A 17,895-nucleotide genomic window follows, 5' to 3' on the forward strand; every position below is an offset into this window, starting at 1 on the left:
TGGGGGGGCTGCCGTTTATCTCCAGCTAGGTGATGAATGGGAGTATCATATGTGTCCAGAGTAAAGACCGGCACGTTCTGATGTGACCCACCGTCCGACTTTCTCATAGCCCTGGGAGCCCCAGCCCTTCTGCAGTAATTTCCCACACGAGATCATATGCAGTGACTCCTGGGGTCAGTCTCTGCTCGTTGCCACAGAGTCTGGAATCATGCTACTGGGCGGTGAGTTACATTTCCAGTCCTGAGTGGTGTGACTGCCGTTGGATTTAATTCTTTCACGGTACCACCTTAACTGGACGGGAACTGATATGTAACATCTGCCTTCTCAGCCTCTGATCTAACTCTTTCCAGTTTAACTCTCCATCACTTTCACACTGTGCTGGTGTAAATGTTACTGGAAAAGCTGACATTGCCATAAAAAATACATTTTCCTCCTTACACATTAGCAACCAGTTATCCATGCATGGCTAATTATCCTTAATCCTTAATTATCGAAACTCCGCTGCTTCTGGTTCTGCTTGTTTTTCGTCTTCTCCTTGGTTACATGTACATGTGCTTTGTTCCACAGAGAGTCATACAGTCCCTACGCAGGTCTTTGACCGAACCATGCTGGTCAAGCAGATGCATGTCCTTGAACCTCAGGACCTCCTGATCATGAGGGTTGACAAAGGTTAGAGGAATAACTTATCCGATAGCTAAGCACTTCTGTTTTAGAAAGCAATAACACAGCGATCACTATATCATTACTCAAGACACCGAATGATTAATCACTTTAGGAGATTTTCTTCAGCCATATATTATAAGGGTGAACTTGGTTCATTCGAATCTTCCATTTCAGACACAGATAAATAAATCTGAAAACAGCAATTCAACAGCGAGTCACAGAGTGCAAACAACAGAGCAGCCTTGTAATTGACTGTGGGGGGGTCACCCTGTTTTAATTATCCACATCAAAGAAAGGAAGCAGATGTTTCTGTCAGTGGCTGCTCTCAGAATCTCCAGTAATTCGTGCGTTTTCTCGTAGCCTTGTGGTCTGTGGTTGGCTCTTGCCTGCTATTTTGAACTGCTTTTGAGGTATTGCGTGATTTTTGTTTATTAATTGTGGCATATTTGTAAACTTCCATGGAGGTGGCAGTGACCTGCCACACTGTGTTACGTGGCACTGACTCACTCAACAGGCAGACGTGGAGAAAAATGACATAAATTCACTTGTGAATCATATTGGACGCTTAGAATTGCAAACGGTAGTTTTTGAGCATGGGGTGGCTGCCAAAAATGCAAAGACAGTTAGTAAAGCCTCTCTTGGCAAGGGTCGGATTTAAGCATCTGCTAACCAGTATTTATCCGAATTGATTTAACTACAGAGTGGGCATTAAGAACGACGCAAAGTGCCAAATGCAATAATTGGACCTTTTATGTCACACAATCAAGTCCAAGCTGTAGTTTATTTATCTTATCTATGGAAAATGTAGCAGATTTACAAACAATTACAAGTAATTTTATAAAGAGTATATTTGGGGCAGTGTGTGGCTCAGTGAGCTAAGCGTTTGTGCTTGTGGTCCAAAGGTCACCAGTCCAAGCCTGGCCTTGGCAGACTAGTCACATCTGTGGGCCCTAGAGCAAGGCCCTTAACCCCCAGCTCTGCTACAGGTGGCCGCCCTTCCCTGCAAAGCCTGCTCTGATCTGCCTATGCATCTGTGTCTCACCTCGTGGAGAGCAAGATGGAGTACACAAAAGAGAATTTGCAGCTGTTTTGTGTCAAGATCAGCCCCCTAATGGGACTTAATGGGATCCGTCGTCATTTTCCACAATAGTGAGTCATGGTTGCTGATTTGTAACACAGCTGGTTTGCTTATTTTACAGGGAAAGAAGCCCGTCTCTATGTCTTTCGACTCAGCACCGTCTCCAAGGGCATAAAGGAGAAGCAGCTCATCCGCAGCAAGTATGACAGCAGAGACAGTAAACTTGAGAAGACCAAAGGTGATTGGATGTGTCCATGGTCACATGACTCACATTCTTCAAGGTTACATTGACAAGAAGAGCTCCTTTTATGTCGCGTGGCACCAGCGTAGTCCCTCTCTCTCTGTGTCTCTGAGTCTCTCTCTCATGCACCCGCCCCGCCCTGCAGGCTGTCATTTGTACTCCATTAACACTCACCACGCGGCGGAGCTGCGTATCGTGGCAGCCATTCGCAACAAGTTGCTGCTCATCACCAGGAAGACGCCACGCCAGGAAAGTGCGAGCGCTGACTCCCCCGTGGAGGAGCTGCAGTACATCAGGGTAAGTAGGTGTTAATGAGGGTTTTCCTTTTCTGGCGTCATGCCCCAGGGGAGTGACAAGCAGGCGGAATGAATCTTATCACATCAGTCTGAATTCCCTAAGTTACCTTAAAATGGTACTTTGCTCTCAGAGCAAATTAAACGAATCATACAGCAACACTGATTACGTAATTTCTGTCATTTGTGGAAAAGTTAAGGAAAAAACAAAAAAATCAAAAGCATAATTTTGTATAAGGATATGTTTAGAATTCCTTCAAAATTATAAATGGGTATAGAAATGAGTATAGAAAATGGATGGTTGGAATTTTTTATTATAGATTCTGTACGTAAGCATGTATAGCTATAACTTAATTTTATGAAAGATATATACGGTCTTTAATAGAAAATGTTATTAATAATGTGAGACTTTTGTAGTTTAAAGTCAGTGGAATTTGAAAAGTGATATACGTGTAGTTTCATTTCAGTATGGCAGCAAAACTCAAGAAATAGTAATTAAAAAGTTTATTTTTATCAGGTCTATTAAATAGGTCACTGTTTCATAAAGTATATTTAATTTTATAATTTCATATCTGCCAAAAATTAATAAAAAACTTTTTAGGATACATTCTTGAAACAGGGGACGGCATGGTGGTGCAGTGGTTAGCACTGTTGCCTCACACCTCTCGGAACCGGGTTCGAGTCTTCGCCTGGGTCACATGTGTGTGGAGTTTGCATGTTCTCCCCATGTCGTCATGGGGTTTCCTCCGGGTACTCCGGTTTCTCCCCACAGTCCAAAGACATGCTGAGGCTAATTGGAGTTGCTAAATTGCCCGTAGGTGTGCATGTGTGAGTGAATGGTGTGTGAGTGTGCCCTGCGATGGGCTGGCCCCCCATCCTGGGTTGTTCCCTGCCTCGTGCCCATTGCTTCCGGTATAGGCTCCAGACCCCCCGCGACCCAGTAGGATAAGCGGTTTGGAAAATGGATGGATGGATGGATATAAACAACCTAATGTATTGTGGCTGTTATTCCAAACATTCACTCAGCAAACAGTTCCGACATGCTAGTTGTTTTTGGGTGATATCATGACCATGATGGTGGTCTACAAAAACAGAAGATGGGAACAACAATAAACACAAAACAGCAACAGTGTAATCATTAATGAAGATCCATGAAGTAAAACAGACAAATGAACAGCATAATCAAACTGCACAGACACAGGCCTTACACACACCACAAAGCATGCTGCGATAGACGTCCCGGAAGCGTGTACAGTATTTTGAAAAAGTATCAATATCATCAAATGAGTATCAAGTCCAAAATGAAAATCTAATAATCGATAGCAATTCCTTTCATGGCTTAGAGAGACTTTAAAGCATGAAAAATTGCTATTTAACGTTAGTCTGTTCGAGTTTTCCTTAATGCAAGTCTTTCCGTCACACAGGAGATCTGTCTTTGCGACCCTCCTGTTGTCATGACGCTGGTGGATGGCCCCACTGGTGAGAACGACAACATGATTTGTGTGGCGTACAAGCACCAGTTCGACCTCATTAATGAGAGCACGGGCGAGGCCTACCGGCTGCATCACGTAGACGCCAACAAGGTGCGTTACCCAAATGCTGGGGCCTCTGTTCTTCAGGCTGATCCGCTCTACTACCCCCCCCCCCCCCCCCCGCTACGGCCCCATTACTCTCAGGCATGGCGTACAAGATATTTATCACCACAAAGTGGTGAGAAGCACTAACCTCATGTCTACATTTTTCCACTACAATGAAGCCCAGAGACCTCCGACTAAATGCAAAAAGCGACTACCACCGGCCCACCTTATTTCCCTCAAAATAAAGTTTCATTTTGGCACTCCCCTGTCTAGGTCAACTTTGTGGCAGCCATTGATATGTATGAGGATGGGGAAGCTGGCATTTTCTTGTGCTACAATTGTGAGTACTGGCAATGTTGTTCACTTCTTCGGTGGTTTGCCAAGCACTTCTTTCCATGCCAAAGATAAACAGTGTTATAATAAGGGCAATGGGAGTTATTTTCTGTGCTTTACTGTTTATGATATGACAATATCACGATATGACAATAATCACAGACATAGGTGTATTTCATAACTGATCCTGCAAATTATATCATAGATATCTGCTACTATAAGAAGGTGTGCCCATTCAACGGAGGTGCCCCCATAATGCAGTTCTCCAGTTCGGATTTCCACTTCAGCTGGAACCAGGTGCCAAAAGCAATCGGTATGCTACCATTTTAGCTCATGTAGTTCTTTGGCAGGCGCTTTTGTCTTCATTCTTAGGGAGTTAAATCTACAGCTTTTTAGTCACAAGCACAATTCTGTGTTTTGATTCAAATCGAACGAATCGAACAAAATTGTCAGTCTGCGTATGATTACAAGCAACTGTGCGTATTTGTGGATTTTTAGTCTGCGCCTTCCCCTACATCCTGGCCTTCACGACCGACTCCATCGAGATCCGCCTGGTAGTGAACGGAAACCTGGTGTACACCGCGGTGGTTCCAGAACTACAGCTTGTCTCATCGAGGGTGGGTGAGACACAGCGAGCATCTCGCTCCCCTAACGGTCCAGGAAGCTCAGACCCCTTTCTGACTAAGACTGAGATACGGGCAGCTGCACGACCACAGGAAATCGACAGCGATGATAATCATCTCTCATAACAAGGGAACACACCGATGTCTGCAGGAAACACCGATAGCGATTAACTCCTGGCTGACTTTTTGGCTTTTTGTTTGCAGGCAGACATCTACTTTGTGTCCGCTGCTCCTGTGAACGCTGTCTTCAGCAGTAGCTCCAGGGAAAACAGCACTCACAGCTCCCCTCAGACCCCCACTGAACAGGACATATCAGCCTTCCCCCCGCCACTAGGGGACGGTAGGTCTCTCCTTCAGATCGTAGGTAGTGCATTTTACAGAAAAACTCCCTCACCCAGACATCCGTAGATGTTCACATTATAATGCTATATGTGTTGTGAATGTAGTTATATGTGTAGTTTAACTTGCCATTATTCCCTAAGAAATTTCAAGACTGTTCAACTTACGATTATAATGCTACTGTGAAGCATAACATTGACCAAGATGCCAGTCACACAACCAGAAGCTATTGAAGTTAAGTAAACAGTTCAAAGGTGGGTGGGTTTCCCACTGGATTTTAACGAACTGTGATTAACACCAGCAAGGATAATTACAGATGAATAACTGCTGAGGTTGTGGGTTTAGCCATGCTGAGTGAGTCACATATAGCTCCCTCTTAATGAGGTGAAAAACTGAACAAGCTTCATGAGGTGTACTATTCTGGAAAATGTTTGTCTACCTATGTTAATCCATTTCACATTTCCTGGGATTGTAACTAGTATTATACGTGCTACCGACTTTTTAGGAAAAGCCAAGGAAGCTGAATGTAATGTATTAATCTATTTCTTTGACCTCTGTTATGTGTTCTTACACTGCACATATGGTCACTGTCCAGAGAGAAGCAGCTTTTACTGTCTGTCTATTTCACAGTAAATGATGCAGTTCTTCTCTGACTTATGGTCACTTAGCTGGTCGTCAGCAGACAGAGCAGAGGGGGAATTTGAGCCCCCTACCTAGATTTTACAGAATTTAAAATTTACATTTTTAAATCCTTTGAGTTCTAAACACCCCTGTAGTTATTGAATTTTTTTTTTTTGTTTGCGATCCTTTGTTATTTTGGTCTCTGTGATCATGTTTTAAATGACACATAATGGAATCCTGCTTAAATCACATTCTGCGATTTACACGTAGTGTACATCTGGCACTGCAGTTATTTGCAGTGTTTATCTGCGGTACTTCACAAGTTAGAACATGGCCTACTGCCTCTATTAACTTATCATTTGCAACAAGCCCACATGCATATTTAACATGAAATGTTTTTGTTAAACTAAAATGTATTAGATACAGCTTGCCTTGTTTTTTGGAAAATGTGACGCTGAGTGTGTCCAAGGGACCCACTTCTGCTTTGTGTCTTTAATGTGTGGACAGTCGGACACACCCACACTACAAGGCGTCTGATCCAGGTTTTCAGACCTGCATGTCAGTGCCTGACCGCCCTCTGCCATGCAGTGTCATCTGCCAGATTCAGCTTTTCACTACAGCATCCCCAAACTGTGATATTAATATTAAACAGGAAGACAATCAGAGGCACTTTCCAGCATCTAACCCTAAGGTTTCTATGAATGGGGGCAGAGTGTGTCTCAGTGAGCTAAGCCTCTGTGATCAGAAGGTCGCCGGTTCGGGCTCCCCTTTCCATGTCTGTACGTCCAGTGAGGCCCTTAACCCCCAGGTCCCTGGGCGCTGCAACGGGTGGCTGCCCTTCACAGCCAGCTTGCTCTCACCTACGGAGAGCAAGATGGGGGAGACGTAAAGAGAATTTCCCCATGGGGACCAATAAAGTATTAATTATAATCCTTGATGCTGTGAAGGAATAAATAGTTCCATGGTAGAAAAACCACCAGCTATTTACCATGACCATGATATAAAGCACGTCGGTGTTAATATTATTTGTCAATTACCTAAATGAGCATTATGTCATGTAGGACCCTAACACTGCAAATAGAAGGTGCAACATATGGCAATAGCTGATGAACAGTGATGCTGTTTTGTGTTCTTGTACGTCATTGGGGTAACACAGCTGTAATGCATTATGAAGGTATTTATAGTGCATTACAGATGAGAGCTTCGTAAAGTATTCATAATGCATAATACACATGGCTGTAATGTGTTATGCTTTTTAATATTTATAGCCATGTCTATAATGCTTAATGACCGCATTATAATGCATTATACATGAGCGCTATAAGTAAAGTGTTACCATCAGTGGCTTTTATTACTAGCCCGTCCTTTAGAATGGTAGACAGGGGTTCACTTGGAAACACACAAGCTTCATTATGCTGACTGGGGTTTTGCCTTTAAGTGTGGGGTCTGAATGCTCCTCTCAAGTTTGGATTTTTGTGCGGCCATTAAGCCAGTATTTCTGACCCATTATACGACCTTCAGCTGGTGCTATTAAAGGAGATAGTGGGCAGAATGATGGCTTGCTGGGTGTTACTGTTTCCTCGCACCTCTTGGGTTGTGAGTTTGAAACCTGCCTCTGTTCTTTGTGGGTGGTGTGTGGGTTTGAAACCTGCCTCTGTTTTGTGTGGGTGGTGTGTAGGTTTGAAACCTGCCTCTGTTCTGGGATGGTGTGTGGGTTTGAAAAATGCCTCAGTTCTGTGTGGGTTTGAAACCTGCCTCTGTTCTGTGTGGGTGGTGTATGCAGGTTCTCCCTGTGTCACCCAGGTTCCCTCCTGCCATCCAAAGCTGTGTTTGCATGTATGTGCCCAGTGGTGGGCTGGTATCCCATCCAGGATGAATCTGCACAATGTGCCCTATGTTGCCTGGGATTGGTTCCAGGCCCCCTGTGATCCAGCTGGCAGAAAGATATAAGAGCAAATATATCTTTAAACTCATCAAACCAAGAATGATTGTATTGCTTCCATGTATCTTGTTGAATCACTTTTGTAGAAGGTTTCTCCTGTTTTCCTTTAAATGTCAGATTCTATTAGGATCCCCTTTGGAAGCAGGATCTCCCTGTACATGTCAAAAGAAGCAGAAGGTACTTACATGGTCCCCATGCCATGTTAAGCTACTAACATGTCTGTTATTGGAAATGCTTTCCAGACTGCGGCCCCAAATTTTCCTCCCTTACATCAGAAAATGATTACTTGTAGTGATGTCACTTCCTAGCAAAGGGACAATGTAAAGTTAATGGCGGTGCTAGATGCACTGTTTAAGATGAGTGCAATCAATACCAAAAGATAGATGAAAGAGCAGAATGCTCAGTACTTTGCAGTTTTTAAAGGCATCATTATTCATGCTTATTTTCCAAATTTTGATGCAATTCTTAACATTAAAGAAGAGGCACAGTAAAATGATACTATCCAAAGCCGCAACGATTCATACCCGTGGTTTGGAATGCATTGCATTTCTTTGATTGCAAACGGCATGTAACGTGAAGTCCATCATCCCTCTAACATGACAGCACCGTAGAGGCCATCTCCTCCGCTGCATGACCCTGTAAGGCTTTGTTCAGCAGAGAGGCATGGGAGGATTGTCCAGACAGAGAAGCTGTCTCCGTGGTCAGCTTCCAGCACTGGGCTCAGTGCCGGAGAACAGATGATGAAACACAGACATCCAAACTCCTTTCTCTGTTCTTCCACCATGAAACTTACAAGCTTTAATTCTAAGGAAGACATTGTTTTGCAGTTCAGGATACTTTAAGCCACGCAACTTTAAATCCTACTGTTTTTAAGGTCATTGCAAAGTTAATTATGTCAATAAATCCTCAATTCTACTGGCATATCAAATAAAGCCCAACATGCGTGCAGTGTATTCTACACTATATGGACAAAAGTATTGGGGCACCCGGCCATTTTTGTGTCTTGTCTTTGTGCTGGGGTTAATACAAGTGCAAGTCTGTAACTCTGCAGTTACTGAATCAGCAGAGCGTTGGTGACTTTTATGCACTATGTGTCTCAGCACTTGAAGACCCCACTCTGTAACTATACATGGTCAGCCACTTTGTGTTCTAAACGCTTCCACCTTGTAGTAATAACACTTACAGCTGACCGTGGAATATCTGGCAAGGAATCAATTTCACAAACTGACTTACTGCAAAGGTGGCATCCCATGACAGTACCGTGCTTGAATTCACTGAGCTCTTCACAATGACCCATTCTGTCATAAATGTTTGTAAACCTCACTGCATGGCCAGGTGCTTGATTTCATACCCCCGTGGAAATGGATCAGAATGAAACACCTTTTTTTTTGTCCATATAGTGTACTATTCCATTACGTTTGTTAACATTTTAATTGTTGTACATCGTGTGCCAAAATCCAGTGACAGACAGATGCACCTGACTCCAGTTGTGTAACATCTACTCATCAAAGCTGTATTTTATATATATATACACACACACACACACACTGTATATGCGCAGCTGGCATTTGAACATGCACGTATGTATGTATATTCATATATATACATGTGTGTGTATGTATGAATGTATACATACATATATATTGTAATTCATATTTGAGGTGTACTTTCCAAGTGGAAATGAAATTGCACCATTTACATACACAATTATTTCATTAGAGTTTTTAGGACGAAATACAATTTTAGTCTATAAGTTATCTGTGAAGATCGCTACAGTCTCCATAAGAAATACGGCTCTCCATTGCAACCTTCTTTCTCTCAAAGGTGAGACACCGTCTAAACACATCTTCAAGATCCCCCTCAGCAACCTTGTGGGACGCGGCATCGAGAGACCGCTCAAGTCACCTCTTCAGCACAAGGTGGTGACCACGTCAACCTCAAGCATGGTGGCGGTCTCAACACACCTTCCCGTCCAGCACTCCCTCTCCTGCTCTCGCATGGAGATCAAAGAGATAGCCAGCCGGACACGCAAGGAGCTCCTGGGTGAGTCACTTATAATGCATGAATTGTCATTTTATACTTTATCCTGGTTTTGCAGTCATGCAGCCTAGAACCTTTTAGGGTTGAGTCTTGCAGCTGGTATTTGAACATATATTGGTCACAGATCTTGCATTTATACCAGTTAACATACTGAATCAGACCTTCTAGTTCAGATCACCTTCTGTTCATGTCCAGGCCTTACAGACGAACCAAGTGTTAAGCCAGAGGCCCCTGTGAAACCCAAGCATGTGACCAAGAAGCCAGTGGAGGAGGATCCAACCACAGACGTGAAACCATCCAGCAGCTTAAAGAGGTAAGACTGCCCTCTAGGGTCTGAATATGGAGAAGGACAATTATGTTCTGTCCTTTGTCATCTTCCATCTTTGATCAATGAGATTGTTTTGTGATAGATCAAGTTATCTTTATTTTTAAGATACTACTTATTATTCTTACTGCTCAACAACTTGACAGTCAAATAATAATCCAAATTGCATCACAGCAAGTCATGTAATAAATGAAACCTCATTCATTAAAGACCATGAATATGCTGCTGCATCTCTCATAGCAGACAGACTGAGAGCAGGGTACCGGGACCTACTCTGTGACCCTGACCCATTCATGCCTCTGCAGGGCAGAATCGCCATCAGCTGTGGGGCTGGACGTCCAGCTGCACAGCACATCAAGTCCAGAGCTGGACCTAGAGCCTCCTGGGGAGACACAGGATGGCCCCCCGCCACTCAGCATCCCTTTCACTATCTCTCCCTCCCCTGAGGAAGATGTCCTGGACTTGAAATGAAGACAATCCACAGAATGTTTCTCTCTTTTTATATAAATCCACTGTACCTCCTTGTTCAGTTTATCCTTTAACAAAGTATTAGCAATGTCACAGGGTGGTTTGACATTGACTGTGCTGTTGCTGTTCTTGTTTTCGGTCAGGGAATATAGTGCTTTACAGTGGTGAGTGAGTGCTTAGCCTGCTGAACCCTACGACTGCAGTATAGACTGCTCTTTCTTTGACCTCTGACCTCGTGTTTTTATGCCTGCCCACATCTTGACCCCAAGAGAATCACACGCACAGGTCGCCATGACTTAAGGTGCCCTGCCGGCCCAGACTTCGTGTTACACGGTTACCTTTGATTTCAGCAGCATATTCATGCCATGCGCAAGAATATAATTTAAACTATATTGTACATAAACATCATTATACTGCAACCCTGCACTGGGTAAGCAGATAAATGATAAAATGTTATTTTTTATTGTATTCAAAATAAAAACTAAAAAACATATTAAACATATTAAAATCCAATAGGGAATTTTTTACTCAATCTTTAAGCTAATTTTATAGTTTTGACAATAAATATTTATCTTATTTATCAAAAATAATAATACAAAGGTCAATTTAAACTGGTAAATGAATTAAGTCTAGAGAAAAGTGTTTCCCATCAGGCCAAAGCTAATGTTATGCCAGTTTGTCTGCCACTTCCTCAAATGATCACTAGGGGGCAACAGGGGCTTCTGTGCTTTTTATCGCTTGTGTTTATTTGGTATAGAGTTTGCCTGTGCCTTAAGTTCTTCTATGAGCTGTGCACTTCCCTCTTGAGTTGGTTTCTCTTGAGTCTTGAGATGGTGCACTGCATGAAATGACTGCGGCATAACCTTACTTCTCCAGGAAAATTGACCTAGTGATAAGATTAGAACATAAGAAATTTACAAATGAGAGGAGGCCATTCAGCCCATCAAGCTCGTTTGGGGAGAACTTAACTAATAACTCAGAGTTGTTAAAATCTTCTCTAGCTCTGATATAAAGGAACCCAGGGTTTTAGCTTGCGCTACACTAGCAGGAAGACTATGCCATACTCTAACTACACACTGTTTTGTTGTTTGGTCCACGCTGCTCTGGAAACAGTTTCTCAGCCCAGTCCTAGGGGATCCCCAAACATTCCACTTTTTTGCTTCTTCCCAGCATCTAGTAGCGATCTGGGAGGGAGGAAAAAATGTGAATTGTCTGGCTGGCAGTGAGGAGGAAACAAAAACATGGACCGTCTGGGGGAAGAAATAGTGACCTGGAATGACGAGGCTTTAGCATTCGGTAAGGTAGCTATGATGAATGTCCACACTTTACCTCCTAGTTGCCTTTTAGGCCATTTCTTGTGATAAGCTTCATTCAGGGTGTAATGCATCTAATCAGCCTCTCAGATGAAGACAACCTACATGCTCTACAGCTTTTTACAGGACCTGGGCTACCAAGGCTTGCATTAATTGGTTTTGAGATGTGTTGCTCATGTGTAGATGGTACAAGAAAATACAGAAAAGATGTGTTTTTGAGGAGTGGTTATAACAGGCACAGCGTTGGTGCCGAGGTCATACGGGGGGGGGGGGGGGGGTGAGAAGTGTTGCATAGTGAAATGGGTTGTTATGCCTCTCAGTTGTTTGAATAAGACTAAATACAAAAAAAATGTCGGTCACATCCAGGTCAGGGCAGGAGTGAGCCACAGTCTCCGAGGTCTGGCTTGCTATTGCTTGGGGCCCACAATCAGTCCATGTGTTTGTTCCATCCCTGCTCCAAGGGAGCAAAAATGTACACTGTCTGGCAGGGACCTCAGAGGGAGCAAAAACATGGACCGGCTGCAGGTCCCCGAGGACCGGATTGGGAAACACTGAAAATATATGAATCCTCAGTGAATATGAAAGCATGGAGGGAAACAATCCCGAGACTTTCTTTCTACCCCATCCTGCAAATTTGTTCATTAGGTTTCTATTGTTTAATCTGCAACATGTGCTTTAACTTGGTTTCATTGACTGAAATAGAATCAGATTTAATGGAAAACAAATGCATGCCTAATAAAATTTGTATTCCACAATAAACTAAAAGCAGAAGCAGCTCCCCCTGTGTCTGTGGTGTGGGCTATTGCCCCCCAGTATTAAGCCGAGCCCCGAGTATTTTAGTAATCTTCCTTCATAAACAAAGAAAGCCCCAGGTAAACTTGACTTAACCCTCGATCTTTTCAATAGCTAGAAACTCCCCTGGTTTTTGGCCTCCATTTTAAAATATTCTCAATCCAGTTGTCATCTGTATAGGCTGTGCAGACCTGTACATGACACTAATGCCCCCTTTAGCCCTGACCGCAGTAAATGACTCCTGGAATAGAGGGTCAGGCATTTCTGATACTGATAGATATACTAAATTTAACATAAATTGCGCGGTAGAATAAAGACATCGAATTTGACTTCAATCGTCTCTTTAAAAAATACTGGATAGGTGTTGCCTGTGTTTTAAACTCCTTAAGATTATTTATTTGTAAAGCATGTGTAAGATAAAAAACTAAATGATGTAGATTAGATAAACCAAAATTGAAAGTGCGTTTCTTTTGCTTTTCCATTATTGTGTTGATTCACACTGAAAATACTTGTATGCATGGCACTTATATGCTACTGAATTTCGTGATAGTAAGATATAATTTGGTCTGCACTCGTTTCTTTCACATAAAAGTATTAGGAGTAATTTTTCAAAGAGCAGAATAATCTGTAAGACCAGGCTGGTCCTGATTAGTCTCTGGTTCCCAAACAGAATTTTAACTGCAGCTCATAAACTTCACTAAGGCGTGATTTTTTTTTTTTCCCGAAGATCAGTAATAAGATCCTGAATATGTAAATCTCTCACTCCGACTGGCCATGTGATACAATAGCATTCAGTCAGGTGAAACCTGAAACCTGAATGAGGCATTAGCTTTTAGGGTTTGATGCAGTACCATAAGCAGTACATGATTGGCTTATTAATGTAATAAGTGTTCTTGACAAAGAGCCAGTGAGCTGCCTTTTCTCTACTGCAGGTTGTTACGGATAAATTCAGGATCACCTCGCCTGGAAAAATAAAACTCACAAGCACTGTATAATACCGCCCTCTTGTGGAAATTTACTGATTTGTGACATTTTCTTCATTTTCTTCTATTTGAAATTCCCTCATCTCTCCTGTAAACCTGTGTAAGTCTGAAAAAGTCAAAGAGTTATGTGGAATCACTGAACGTACCAATTAAGATGAATTCATGTGGTTTTCTTCTGAAACTTTGTACTGTGGTTTTGTATCTAAATTTGTATGTACTGTTTCACTTTGTTATATTAAAAAACACCAAGTGTCTTAAAACGTAACAGATTGCCATAGTTTTCACAACAAATTGTAAATGTCCTTGTTCAAGATGTGCCCTCAGACAAAGCTGAATTATTGTTATTATTATTAGCATTGGTATTATCATGATGTCACTGATATCGCGGTTTGCTGATATTAAATAAATATTTATTAAATTTGTCTGTTTTCATTTTAATAACTATTTACAGATGATATATATATTTTAATTGCCATGTTAAACATTTGCACAGACAGATGTTAATTCAGTAAGCACCTGTATTATAAATGAACCCAGACTCTTGCACGGGAAGTAATTCACTGAAAGTTGTCAGCTAAGTTACAGCTAATATTGAGTTGCCTTCTGCCTGATATGCTTTTACATAAATGCCAAAAAAAGTAGAATGGCCTTTAGGAACACAATTTCCTAACTGAAATGAGTTGGTTCAAGTCCCAGTAGAGGACAGGACTTAAGTGACTTAAGCTCAATTGCTTCCAGAAAAAATAAGCAGCATCCAATCCAGGATGCCCTCAGTCACCTTAACCATGGAAAATGATTGGAAAATGAATCAAAGACGGGTGGAAACAATATGACCACAAATTTAACGAAAAAATTAAACAATAAAACATATATTCCAGAGAGAGACAAATTCACAAATACTGTGGAACAATAAGCCTAGCTGACAGAAAAAGCTAAATTACATGAAGGAAGCATTGTTCAAGCCAGAAATTTTTCACAAATTAAAATACATGTGTTACTCTTGTTTTCCCAAAAGATGGCGCCAAACCGTTTTGGAGTCATGCAGGAATAACTGCATTATAATTACTTGAAATTAGATTTCAGATTGGTATACAGTAAGTGCATTTCTGAGTGCTGTATTTTACTAGCTACATTTTAAATGCAACTGTATATATTACAATAAATATTAATACATTTAGGCTGTGTACACCTTTTTTGATTTCTGCACTTCTTTAACTGGCTTCAACTTTTATAATAACTTTTTATAACAATTCAGTATGACCTAGGGGTTTAGCTATAGAAAAGTATTAAAGGTTTTATATAGTTTTACAGAAGGTAATTGCATAACCAATCTACAAACTACAAACTACAGTCAACACTCTCATATTTTATATGTTTGTCTGTGGTGTTTTCTGTTCGTGTTACTTTTATTATTTGTTGTCACCTGCTGTGCGTGTTGTTCCATTTACATTTGTTTAGCAGATGCTTTCGTCCAATGAGGAGAGCTTGTGGTCAGATAGCAGCGTTAACCTGCATCCCACATCTCTGGGGCCGTTGGGTTTTATGGGTCTTGCGCAAGGGCCCAGTAGTCATGTGGTTACTGTGTCAGCTGTGGGATCTAAACAACTCATCCACTCATCCCACAATGTCACTATGGTTTGTAGGAAGTATGCAAATAAGAATTTCACAGTATTACATACAGATGATAATGAAAGAACCGTGAACCGTGAGAAGTCTGTTTCTCCAACTCCAGTCTACAGAGGTAAGTTTCTAACAGACGTTAGACGTTAGCCCCCCCATACACATCGAGGCTTTCAAAACTTCACTTGCAGTGCCAGTTGATACCCTTATTGAGCCCCATATACCTGGCCTAAGGTCTAAGTACACTGCGGCTATGCTAAGTGAACGTGGACAGACAGAATTGGGAGACAGTAATATGTATCAGTGGACCTGGCATAAGCAAACAAACTGAGAGATCCAGCGACAAACACAGAGGTTGAGGGGTTGATACCTTTCTTAGATAAACTGCACCTCTCTCACAAGGGACCCCGGCTTTTCTTCCTGGAATGCACAGTCAGCGGTAAACACCAGAAACGATCCTGAAGTATACCTTTCTCTCCAAGCAGACTTTCCACCCACATCTGACACCACTCGCCCAGCTAGAGCACCTCCTGTCATCTGTTTTACCTTGTGCTTATGAAGTAACACTACTCTTTTTCTTTAGTGTGTTACCTACACTTAAGACATAGTACTTTTCCCCCATTAGCCATATGGTATTGCCTTTACAAATTGGTCTGGAGTTATTCAGTTTGGCCCAAAGGCAGATGGATCAGTGTTGTTACACGTGACCTTGCAGTCTCATTTTGAAGATAATATCCCCAAAGCATGTAACCACTGAAATGCAGGAGCCATCATCTCTAGATTCCTTTTTCACTCATAAATTTTAACCATGTTACTCTGAAATGATTGCCATCATTTACACGCTAATTTGTAGTTCAAGTAAACAATTTTAAGTTGTAAAATATATTAGAGTGAGATGCTTTACACCTTTCCGGAATACTTTACACAGCATACAGTGTAGCCAACCCATAAAACGTCATAAATTGAAAAGATCTGAAGTAACGGCGACACATCGGTGTTGTTAGCATCGGAAGCCATCAATGGGTCCGGTTGTTGCTTTTGGCGCTTTATCACGGCATTCTTGCCTAATGATCTCTGATTGAACTGTAATCAAATTTAAGTAGTGCAATGTACCACCCCAGACAAAATAATTACCCCTTTTGATTCATTACAGATAAATCACATTGATACTTAGGCTACGCGGTGCATTCACCAAAAGCATAGTAGTCTCTGAGTATCATTTGAGTTACCTGCGCATTATCCAGGGGGTTTTATCTGAATTACTGCATGCACATTAAGCAATTTGCATTGTGTTATAATTATTATTATGAATTAGGTGGTCCCACTGTTAGGGATCGTCTGTCCTTCGGGCTTCCAGTGTATAGCATTGATAATTATAGGATAATCACGGTAAGTATGTGTGGCGAGAGCAGGAAGGCTGTAGGTCAATATCCGTCACAGAAGGGAAAAGGCGAATACAAGTGAAGCGAAGAAGCGCGGCCGAGAAATTTGATCACAAAATACCTCCTGGCTGTCTTAGGGAATTTAATTAAGTTGCTGGAGAGCTGTTCTCGAGAGGGCCGGTGCGAGGCCACATCTGGATTCAATGTGTTGCAGCTTTGATTTCTCTTCTCTCTGTTCCGGAAATAACTCTAAACGGGGATTTTCTCTCTTTTTGTACTAAAAGAGGCTGCCTTTGCGATCTCTATGCTTAACATTAGCCAAAGTTAAAGCCAAAAACAACCAGAACACATAGTACCGACAACCAAAGTAATATTTTGCCGTTATTATAGAGTGTTTCAGCTCCTCCCAACGTTTTGCTGTCTCTTAAGAAGGTGTTTCTAATTTTATAATGGATCACCAAACTGCTGGGTCTTCTTCTTAAAGTGGGAAATTGATTTGTAAATTGTAAAATAGTTTAAAATAAAACGGGTTAGCCTGACCTTTAGTTCACTGTTACATTTGAGCTGTTTATGAAATAACAACCATAATATTCTTCCTTAGGCGAGTGTTGTCTTGATGTCGAACCAACATCATACACTTAATTGCAAAAGAACAGCAAACAGGCTGGAATAGTGCCAAGGCTGCCTTAAGAAAATTAACAAAATAGCAAAATTAACATAATAGACGCCCAAGTATAGTCCTCGAGTAAATTGGATCCATATTCCAGTCTCAGTTCTCCATTGCTTTTTTTGCGGTGAGTTGGACAGCTTGTCAGGTCGCCTCCTATCTCAGGTGCCATCCGATTCCGACTTGGGGGTACGAACATACCTCCTGAAAGCTCGTATGCAATCCCGAGTCACCTCGACATCCATGCATGGGCGTCGCTTCCATTAAACCTGAGGGGGACATGTCTCCCTCACATTTCATAATTATTCGTTTGGACCCCCCCCCCCAAACATTTTACATAAAATATTAGTTTTATGCCAGTGTGTGTCCCCCACATTAAAAATGCTTCGCACGCGTTTAATCCGTGCATTATATAATCACATTAAATTAGATTAAACGCAAGACACCGTTTATATACTGAGATCAAGATGGCATTTAGTGACAGTCAGCAGCGCTCAGGCTAATGTTTTGGGATACTGCAAACAAATTATGTTAAAATAATATAATGTTATAAAGGCTAACTTCTAAACTATACTTGTGTAAATGAACAGTAACG

At 41.7% G+C, this 17,895-nt stretch overlaps 1 protein-coding gene across 10 annotated transcripts in view; it reads left to right on the forward strand.

The window, feature by feature from the left end:
* Positions 1 to 14,049, forward strand: part of LOC125716627 (GTPase-activating Rap/Ran-GAP domain-like protein 3) — a 44,940-nt gene extending 30,891 nt beyond the window's left edge. For 8 of the 10 annotated variants that reach the window (XM_048989140.1, XM_048989181.1, XM_048989198.1 and 5 more), the window contains 13 exons: positions 110 to 221; positions 568 to 669; positions 1,863 to 1,979; positions 2,128 to 2,279; positions 3,700 to 3,858; positions 4,126 to 4,192; positions 4,391 to 4,498; positions 4,684 to 4,802; positions 5,013 to 5,148; positions 7,828 to 7,887; positions 9,535 to 9,753; positions 9,946 to 10,063; positions 10,381 to 14,049. In XM_048989140.1, coding sequence (XP_048845097.1) covers positions 110 to 221; positions 568 to 669; positions 1,863 to 1,979; positions 2,128 to 2,279; positions 3,700 to 3,858; positions 4,126 to 4,192; positions 4,391 to 4,498; positions 4,684 to 4,802; positions 5,013 to 5,148; positions 7,828 to 7,887; positions 9,535 to 9,753; positions 9,946 to 10,063; positions 10,381 to 10,546 — 1,635 coding nt within the window. In that variant the 3' untranslated portion in view covers positions 10,547 to 14,049. The remainder of the gene's footprint in view (positions 1 to 109; positions 222 to 567; positions 670 to 1,862; positions 1,980 to 2,127; positions 2,280 to 3,699; positions 3,859 to 4,125; positions 4,193 to 4,390; positions 4,499 to 4,683; positions 4,803 to 5,012; positions 5,149 to 7,827; positions 7,888 to 9,534; positions 9,754 to 9,945; positions 10,064 to 10,380) is intronic. The other 2 variants (XM_048989216.1, XM_048989151.1) reach the window with 1 other exon arrangement.
* The last annotated feature ends 3,846 nt before the right edge of the window (positions 14,050 to 17,895 follow it).

This window comes from Brienomyrus brachyistius, chromosome 2, assembly GCF_023856365.1.
Source record: "Brienomyrus brachyistius isolate T26 chromosome 2, BBRACH_0.4, whole genome shotgun sequence".
In the NCBI taxonomy this organism is placed as follows: domain Eukaryota; kingdom Metazoa; phylum Chordata; class Actinopteri; order Osteoglossiformes; family Mormyridae; genus Brienomyrus; species Brienomyrus brachyistius.